The 9,573-nt window shown below is 41.1% G+C and overlaps 1 protein-coding gene across 25 annotated transcripts in view; it reads right to left on the bottom strand.

Annotated features, from left to right (window-relative positions):
* The window catches only part of rims2a (regulating synaptic membrane exocytosis 2a), a 78,954-nt gene that overhangs the window by 38,076 nt on the left and 31,305 nt on the right, over positions 1-9,573 (bottom strand). For 11 of the 25 annotated variants that reach the window (XM_020611628.1, XM_020611632.1, XM_020611610.1 and 8 more), the window contains 4 exons: positions 8,895-8,945; positions 8,140-8,190; positions 3,346-3,378; positions 946-1,046 (listed from right to left, as the gene is read on the bottom strand). The exons of 2 other annotated variants lie outside the window; for them this stretch is intronic. In XM_020611628.1, coding sequence (XP_020467284.1) covers positions 946-1,046; positions 3,346-3,378; positions 8,140-8,190; positions 8,895-8,945 — 236 coding nt within the window. Of the gene's footprint in view, positions 1-945; positions 1,047-3,345; positions 3,379-3,825; positions 4,951-8,139; positions 8,191-8,894; positions 8,946-9,573 lie in introns of those variants that run through there. 12 more of the 25 variants (XM_020611611.1, XM_020611616.1, XM_020611622.1 and 9 more) reach the window with 9 other exon arrangements.

The raw sequence follows: 9,573 nt of genomic DNA, 5'->3' as shown, positions 1-9,573 counted from the left end.
AGGCTGCTTTTTATAGACTCCTAGCAAACACACTAGGTGCTCGTAATGCAGTGGCTTTCATGACAGTGACTTAAAAGGAAAGCTGGACCCCGAGCCTTTGTCTCTACATCTTGGCTCAGACTGCAGTGAGACACCAGGCTCAGGACGAGCTTTCTAAACATGTTCAGGAGCTCTCCAGAACCGAGTAGTAAACACATGGCTCTGCTCACACTCACCGTCACATTCCTTGAATTTACAACAAGATGATTAAAGGCTCGTTCACCCAAATGACGAGAGGAAAGCATATTTTCTCACAGTAGTTATATCTAGACACACAGGTAGTTCTTTTTTTATGCACTGAGATTTAAAAATATCTGCCACAAAAATTTCTTCACAATGAATGTGAACGGAGTTTTGTTTGTAATGTGCCCATAACACTGAAGAATGACATTTAGAAAGCTCAGCAGTAGCGGTTCTTTCAGGAAACTGGTTTAGTTATTCAATAAAATTCACAGGTCTTGATGTGAACATTAATGATTATAGTCATTACTGTTTTCTACTTGTGCCTGGAAAAGCACTTCGCCACTTTCAAGCCGTTTCATTGAAATGCCAGCCAAATTATCTGCATGACTCAATCCCACAGGGAGTAAGTGGAGGTACAGTAGACGCTGTAAATATTTAGCGTTGTGTAATTTCAGTGAACTGACCCTTTACAAAAATAACTTCCCCAAACTCAGTGTTTCCCTTCTCAGGTATGTTTGTGTGACCGTGTCTCTGTGCACACTGTGCAAACATCAAATCACATGCACAATATGATGTCGGTGCATGCATTTGTACATGCTTGACTGCTTTTAAACGTGTCACATGGCCTATGCACAGTGCAACAATGCAAACAGAATAGTGTAGGCACATGTTTTTGTTTTTCTGCAGATCTGGATGGATCTGTGGATCTAGATATGTTTTTACTTTGTGGTAGTCCTGCTCCAGTCTGGAGTCGGAGCCAGCTCCCTGTTTGAACTTGTTCATCTTCAGTTTCATCTGCCGCGTCCTCTCCTCCATGTCCATACCTGAGCACAGAGACAGGAGACTTTCAGATGGCTGGTGCAGTGAGAAAGGCCTGATGGTATGACATACTGTTATGGTGAGAGACAAGCTTCTGCTATGAGCCATGAGCTATGACGAGGACAGATCTAATGGGAAAAAAAGCTGAATGGTCTGTATTAACAAAGAAACAAAACACAAACGAAAAATGCTGACTGGCAAAGGTAAGCTACGTGGAATATTTAACTGTTTCATTTGTAACCAACTGTCCCAATCCCAAGTGCATATAACTATATGGACAATTCTGGCCACTAGCTCGCTTTACTTCAGTGATTCATTCTCAAATAACACAATGTATTGATCCCTACTACACAGTAAAGCAAGTCTGAATGCTATGCCAGTTTACTAAATACACTACATCCTGCAGTGCTTGTGTGCCAAGCTGGGAAACTGGACGTTTTGCATGATATTCTACTGTAGAGAAGTGAATCATTTTCAACAAAGGAAATTCTTGAACAATCTGACTAATTGGACAACATATCCCTCTCAGCTCAAACCGAAATCACTTTTTCTCTTCATTTCATTGCTTTGTAAAGTTGTCGTCCATCTTATGTTCTACATTCAACTTAAGCACTACGCTTTGTTTGACACAGTTAGCATTACACAAACATGACATCATAATCAATACACAAGCTAAACCTTGTTTATTGAAGGAATATTGCAACTGAATCAGAAATATGCACATTTTATCTAACTTAAAATTTGAAAACAATACCTCAGAACAAATCCTTTCTGTTGGAGCTACTGTACTTTTTATCCTCTGCAAAAACTTTTGCAAAAGCAATTGCCAGTCACCACCAAAGAATAACTTTCCTGTTGTACCTGCATCTCCATTCTCTCCACTTGCTCTCTGTCTCTACTTTTGTGTCATAGGATGGCAATAATAAACTGAAGGTGAATGCGCATGTACAAGTGCCATGCCTGTAGCAACACAGATGCACACACACACACACACACAAGAAAAAGCTGTCCAAGCTTGGAGCATATGAATGACTGTTGCCTCATATTCATGTTCCTTGGTTCTGTCTCTGCCTCTCTGGCTTAGCTATTTATTTATACTGCATAAGTAGCATCTCACAGCCTCGACGTTTCCTCAGCTGTCTCTAAATTAGAGGCCTCATTTCATATTAGAACATTCAGCAAACTGCTTATGTCACATTGTATCAGATTTTGTTTTGCAATATCTGTTTGTTTTTTTTATTGATAAACTAATAATGTTATGCTGCTTTAAAAGTCTGTCTGTACCAGCTCACAGAATTTTAAAAGACAGCAGTGGCTGTTGAAGTTAAAGCTGCAAATTTACTCAACTCTACTGTGAATTGAACAGGTTTACTGCCATTTTGGGAATTCCACTCGACTGCTTTCTTGCTGAAAGGTGTATGACAAGATCATTGCCACTGCCATAAGCTAAATGTGAAGCTGGAGTAGCAGAGCTTAGCACACAGGCAACAAACACTGCCTACAAACTCACTAAGGCTCACTAATTACTGTAACAAATAGTATATCTTTTATGCTTTAGTTTTTTAGTCTCTCTGCTGGTTGCCTGGCAACCTCACAGCAATAACACACCCCAGAGACCTAAAACTGGGAGACTATGTGTAAAACTAAATGTGCTGAATGTCAGCTCTTTAACCTCATAGTTATTCTTTCAATTGAAAGCAAATGTGTGAAAGGTTTTCTAAAACACAGTCATCATATATTTCTTGACTGTACTGTGCCTTTTATATAGCCCATAATAAAGGGGACTAACCATTTTAGTAACTTGAATTGCATTCAAAAGCATTCAGATATAGTTTGTCAATTAAGTCATAATTACAGTAAATAGGCAACAAATCAACCTGAGAAAATGAACAAATGTCTACAGTGAGATTAGTCCAGATAGGCAGGATTCTGTTGTCATACACTGACAGTACGTTTTGTTTTATATGCAGACAATAACACTGTCTCATGTACAGACCTACTGTGAAGAAATAGCACTGGCATTACCAAGACCATGCTTCTATGAACATTAAGCCCACACAGTCTGTCTGCAGCAAAATAAAGGCATATGAATGACAAAGAAGCAGGAAGCATCCTCCACAGAACAATTAAGAGTGCAAACTGGATGAGAGCATGAAGGCAAGTGAAGCAGGAAAAGAAAATCTCAGAGATGAGGGGAGGTGGGTATGAGAGGGCAAGCCAGGACAACATACAGAGTGAATAAAAGCAGAAGAAGAAGAAGAAGCTGAGTCAGAAAAAGAAGGGGAAGAAGAAGAAGGGACACACCTGAGTTCGTCCAACTTGGTGAGTCTGTGTCTTCTGAGATCACATCACAGAATGGACAGACACAGAGAGAGGAGAGGAAGATGGAGGTGAGAGGATGCACAAAGGGTAGGGGGGAGGGTGGGGGTGGGGCACCATCACCATGATCACCAAATGTGCCAGGTTTGGAGGGTCAGAGTGAAGTGTGAAGATGACAGGGGGTCGGGAGGGACAGGGACACAATACAACAACAACACAACATGGCAATGACAAAACAACAAGCACAGAACACACAAACAAAATCATAGAGTACACTAAGAACACACAAACTCCACCATGGGCACAGTGAGAAGTCAAAATAGAGCAAGAGGGTGCAAGACCAGGAAAGGCTGAGGTAGACGCTAAGAGTTAAGTTACTAGAAATTAGAAACGTGTAAAGGTTGGGAAGGTGAGGTTCTGTGCTTTAAAGGAAAAAGAGCTGAAACAGGAAAGATGTTAATGTACCAAACCAGACAGAAAGTTGAGACCTCTGGGGATACGACAGGAGAGGGGAGAGGAAAGGAGGGTAGGAAAAGTGGATGTCACTTGAGTCTGCATGGTGTAACTGTGAGGAGACAGCCTGAAAAAAATAACATAAAAGAAAGGAAAACACAAAACAACACAAACTGAAAGCACGGAGCAGCGAGCACACAAAAGAGAGCCGACTACCTAACAGAGTTCCAGCAGGAAACATGAAAAATTGACAAAAGTACAGTGTGCCCTGAGTAGAGTGCAAGACAGTACATTCAAAGGCATAGACACACACACACACACACACACACAAATAGGCCCCAGCTACAGTATCTTTCTGAAAGGTTATGCAATGGCAAAACTCAGTGCCTGCTTTCAGACATCTCCGTTGCTTCCGATTAGTTTCCTCCACTTCATATTATTTGTGTCCTTCCTTCCTTCCGCTCAGCCTGCTGAGGAGTGTTCTGAGCAGGATTTTGTTTCACTTGTTTTTATCCAAATCTAAATTGTGCTTTAATTTCTCCATCAGCAATCAAGACACTTCATAATCAATGGTGTCCACGACCACCCTCAGGGTCACAGTGCCCGTCTAATCTCTGCACACACTGTGGACAGCACCTACAGTCTAAAACCAACAGCAACAGCCAGGAGGGCAAAAGCACCCCATGCAGATCAGACTGAATTTTCATATTCCCTGATGCAGAATTTACATTTGGCTTAATTAGTACTCCATTAGACTGAATAAGGGCCATGTGAACAGAAAAACAATGTGAGACATCTGCATCACCAGCTTTCATCTCTTTGTGGCAGTAAACATCATCTCATTAGGGAGTCAAATGATTCCTTTGTCTCCTTATTTCAGATGCATCATGTTGGTCACTGGGATGAGGGAGTGATGCAAGAAAGCAAAATACCAGCTGGTGTGGAAAAGTCTCCTGTAGTCTGTGGGCTAATAGCGTATTGCATTAACATACCAAATGTAACACAAATGAATGACAAATGATTCCAAGACTCCAGCTACAGACACAACAGGAAGTTAATTATAGTATTTCAAACAATTACAAATGGTGATTCATAAACACCAAGTTGGTAAAATATACCCAGAAATTGTGTTTTCACTCTAGGCTGGGCCCTGCACATAGACACACTTAAGATTCTTAACAGAACACAAGGGTTAAATGGCGGACGGGGTCAGCATTACTCAGGCTTGACAAATGCTAAAAAAGTGCTGAGTTCAGCTGCCAAGAAATTCAGTTCTAAAAAAAACCCTGTGATTTAATATTGATTTAAATACTGCATGTACTAGAAAGGTATGCACACCACAGTGTACTGTAAAGTTTAGTTTATTTAGGTTTACTTTTAATCAAGTTAAGGAATCACGACTTCCCCAAACCATCTCTGACTGTGATTTCACTTGCTTTTATTTTCTCCCCAGAAATATTTCTTTATGTAGATTACGGTATGTTGTTATTGCTGTTAGCAGTGTGTGTATGTGTGTGTGTGTAGAACAGTATAAATGTATGACATGGGAGCATAGTGAACAATCGGGGGTAATAAGGGGTGTGATTAAAATTCCCTGCTTCCTACACAATCATTGTTGAGGAGCCACTGAACATCACTGAGATAGCTCTCAGTGTGGAAGTAACATAAGTGTGGTTAAGCTGGAAAAGAGGATTGTGCTCAGTCAGTCTTTCTGGGATAAATAGCAGTAGGAAAGATATGCAGAGACAGAGACATGGGGGAGTAAGAGGACTGACTGATGAGCGGTTCTGCTGAGGGTACATTACAGCTTGAATGCCAGTAAGTTGGGCGCATAGGCCTTCTGGCCATGTCTGATCCCCTATGCGCCCAAGCATAGTCACTGAGCCTTGCTGTTGTTCTTCATGCTTTTGTTTTTAGCATTTAAAAATAAAATGAAATGCATCTAACATCACCACAGTGAATCAGAGCCTGTGGGCACAACTGATCAAGCAAGTGACATAGTAGGTAAATACAGTATAAATGAGGCTTAAAGGGAGGTGAAGACAAGGTTCCATGGAAGCACCAAAAGCCAGTGCACAGATGCTGTGGTGTCATTGTCTTAACTACATATTTCATGTTTCTTTGTATATACACCCATGAATGACAGCATCTCATCAGACTTCAGTAAGACTGTTATCTACAGAAACATCAGCTCCAGCTGCACTGCAAAACCACACGAAGGAGGAGAAGACACACAGACAGAAGGATGTCATCCAGAGAGTGACCTGGGCGACTTAAATCACAGGATTAAATCATTCTGCTGGCCCATCTGAAATATAAAAAGCATGCTCTCTTCATGCTTGTGTCATATTTTTCAAACATCCAGCTCCTGCTGTACGTTGCCCAGGTCTCCCTTTGGTGACGCTGTAATCCAGCTAATAACAGCCCACACAAACTAGGACATCTCAGAAAAACCCATCAAGCAAACACGCCTTTGGTAGAATATTCTTTTAATTTTGAGGATGCCTACCTCTGTTTGAGCACATGAACAACAAACAGCTGGCTGCCTTGATGAAGAAAGTCACTCTTATTTATAACATTTAGTGATCTAAAGTACTTTTAAGTAAAGTGGTTGGACTCTGGGTTGTTTTATTTACTGACCAAACTTTATTTCTAGCTATGAAAATAAGTATGCTGGACAACATGAATGCCCTTTGGTAAGCAAAGCAGTACAGCTTTAATGGTTTATTAATTTATTTTCCTTGTCCACTTTTGTTTATGTGACCCCTGTTTCATATTATACAATCCCTGACATATTCATTTGACACAATAATACATAAACAAGGACAAATGTTAAATGGTACACACTGACTGAATTTGAGACCTCACAGTTACGGCCTTGCCATGAGCACATAACAAATGTGACAATATGCACTCTAGGCAGTCTTTGTTTTTGTGTCTGATGACATGTTTTATAACTAGTTCACCTTAATGTGATTATGCTGTTATCACTCTGAGGCCCACTGATGCACTAACACAGGTAACAGTATGCATTCCTTGCTGTGACCATACTGTCAACAAACTTTAAATGGGTTGTTTATTGTTCATGGACTCATATAATGACCATAAAAAAGTCTAATACTCCATCAAAGTGGAAAGCAGCTTGAAAGTGGCAGGAATCCACACCCAAACCAACCAACCTGTGTCAGTGAGGGAAGGGTGTGGCTGTGTCCCTCCATCAGACAAAGACCCATTTAGCCCTCGCTGCTGGTCCTCCCATGTCACCTCTATGACAAGACACACACACACACACACATTCATACACAGACACACACTCACTGGTTTGAACTGGTTTTTCAAGTGAGCTTTTTGTAAGGTCTGACATGAAATGTGGTGCAAAATCCCTTCCCCAGAGTCTTCTCTGAAAACCAATTTTTCAGTTTCTTTGCTTTGTAAATACAGAAATTTAAATCCACGGTGTATATATTGTCCAGTGATGACGAGAAGCACTAGTAAAGCTTGATGAGAAAGAAAAGGCCTCTGTCACTTCAGCACTGAATCACAGGCAGCTCCTCTAAGATTATGAACTTTGCGCCATCTGCTGGCCGACAGAAGAAACTGTCTCTGTGGGTCTAAAAAACAAGACATACTCTGCAGGATTTCTACAGCAAAGTAAAATGCACAGAATGCAGGCCAGCTATTCTTTGTTGTTTATGCTATTCACTGTCAAAAAACGTGAAATTACTCATGGAAAAGAGATGCAATGAATATTTATACAGCCTCTGATAGAACTGTGCAAACAATCTCCCAAAGTTACATGTATGACTGAGACTGCCAGTACTGAGTGAGCACTGCACATGGCGTGTGTCTATATGCTCAATAATCCATGTCTAATTGATCTGACTCACAGTTTCACAACAGGAATTGAGAGTTCTGTCCTGATGAGGTGGAGCTTAGCAGAATTCATTTCTCTTAAGGCAGAGTGCAGATTAGTGTCGAGGCCAGAATGGAGCCAGAGAACAGACCAGCAGAGGTCTCAGTGACAGCACTCTGTGCATTTGTATCATCTTTAATACAGCACAATGTTCTAATTTGATCAATAGGGATAAAGCAAACTTAGTGTGCACAGTTTAACAGCTGAAATATAGACAAAGGAAAGTTTGAAGTAAATGACTACAGTGTTTAAATGTACTACAACAAATAAGAAGGCAGAGTCACTCAGAGCAGCTACAGGAAGCACTGTATCAAGAATCATAGCTACCAGTGAATGTCACACATGAAGAACTTGTGTTGGCTGAGGACACCCACACAGCAAAGTCACACCATCACACTATTCAGAGGACTTGCCTTTCCTCCCATTTACTGGTGGGCCTTGGGGTTTTTCCTCACAGTCTGCTGCTAGTAGAGAGACAGATGGAGGCTCATGAAATGGTGGAGCTCGCACTGTATGTGAGCCATGCACTGACAGTTCTACACGCAAACATGCAGCTATCCCAAGAGCTGATAATGAAGTCTGCACAGAATATACAAAGATGTTATAAATGTTTGGTTACTTATACTGTACAGTGTGTGTTAATTGCACCAAACAATTGTTACTATACTCATAATTCAGCGTAAGACCTTCTTACAGCAGCATGTGGCCAGCAGAATATCACTCAGAGCACACTGAATGCAGACAACAGGATGTGACTTTTTGCAAACTTAAATGAGTATCTGCTTAGTCAGTGTGCACTACAGCTATGACAGTGCTGAGTAATAGCACCACACAGTCAAAGGACAGACGCAAGCCACAGAAACAGATGGGAAAGTAGGAAGTGGAAGCTGTGGGGAGCTCCATTTTCTTCCAACAGTCTGCTGTTCATTCAAGCCCAGAGATAAATGTACTGTACGCCGATATATACTGTACATCTCTGAACCCAAAACACACGCTTCACTCCTACACATTTTATTATAATACTGAATTAGTTTGTGTTACGATCTGACCATGAAATTATTCACTTACAGTTTTCCTTAAGAAAGAAATAAAGCAGTATAAAATATTTCAAGAAAATAGAGAAAATGCATGACAAGCTTAAAGGCTCTTTCTGTAGTAAGAAACACACCTGAGTGATCATTTTGGGGTTCAGGTGCCCCGAGCTCTTCCCCTGCTCCCTCTTAGGAGTTGCCACACATAAAAACATAATAATAAAAATTACAGTAATTAGGTATGTGCATGTATACTGTAAGATAGGACTAAATACAAAGTACAGCAGTGAGACAAAAAGGTGACAAGGTTTATCAAAGTTCCAGCTCTTCTCTGGTATCAGCACGGGGCAATCATATGGATCCTGTCCATAAAAAGCTGCAGCATACTGTACACACATCCTCTTGCATTATATAACCTGAGAGCCATACGGCTTTGTGGGAGTTACAGTACAAGATCAGATCAATACCTCCCCCCACTGCCCACACTCTGCCACTATTCTGAAAGCTATGGTAGAGAGAGAGAGAAAGAAAGAAAAGTTATGAACACAAAGACAAAAAGAAGGGGAGAGAGAGAAGTGGACACAAGAGACCACCTGACAGAAAAGTATAAGGAAAAAGAGTGACTAGGTGAAACTCAGAGGAGGAAGGAAAAAAGGGCGACAAAAAAGAGACAGAGAAGACGAGACAGAGATGGCTTCAGAGTGGTAAAACAGATGGAACAGTTACAGAAGAAGGGCGGGACCGAGAGAGAGCAAAGGACACTGTTAGGAAGATACCAAAAGACAGAGACCTGGACAGGTTGGCAGCATTACAGGG

The sequence above is a fragment of the Monopterus albus genome, unplaced genomic scaffold, assembly GCF_001952655.1.
Source record: "Monopterus albus unplaced genomic scaffold, M_albus_1.0 scaffold116.1, whole genome shotgun sequence".
Taxonomy (NCBI): domain Eukaryota; kingdom Metazoa; phylum Chordata; class Actinopteri; order Synbranchiformes; family Synbranchidae; genus Monopterus; species Monopterus albus.
This window is presented reverse-complemented; position numbering and strand designations above follow the sequence as displayed.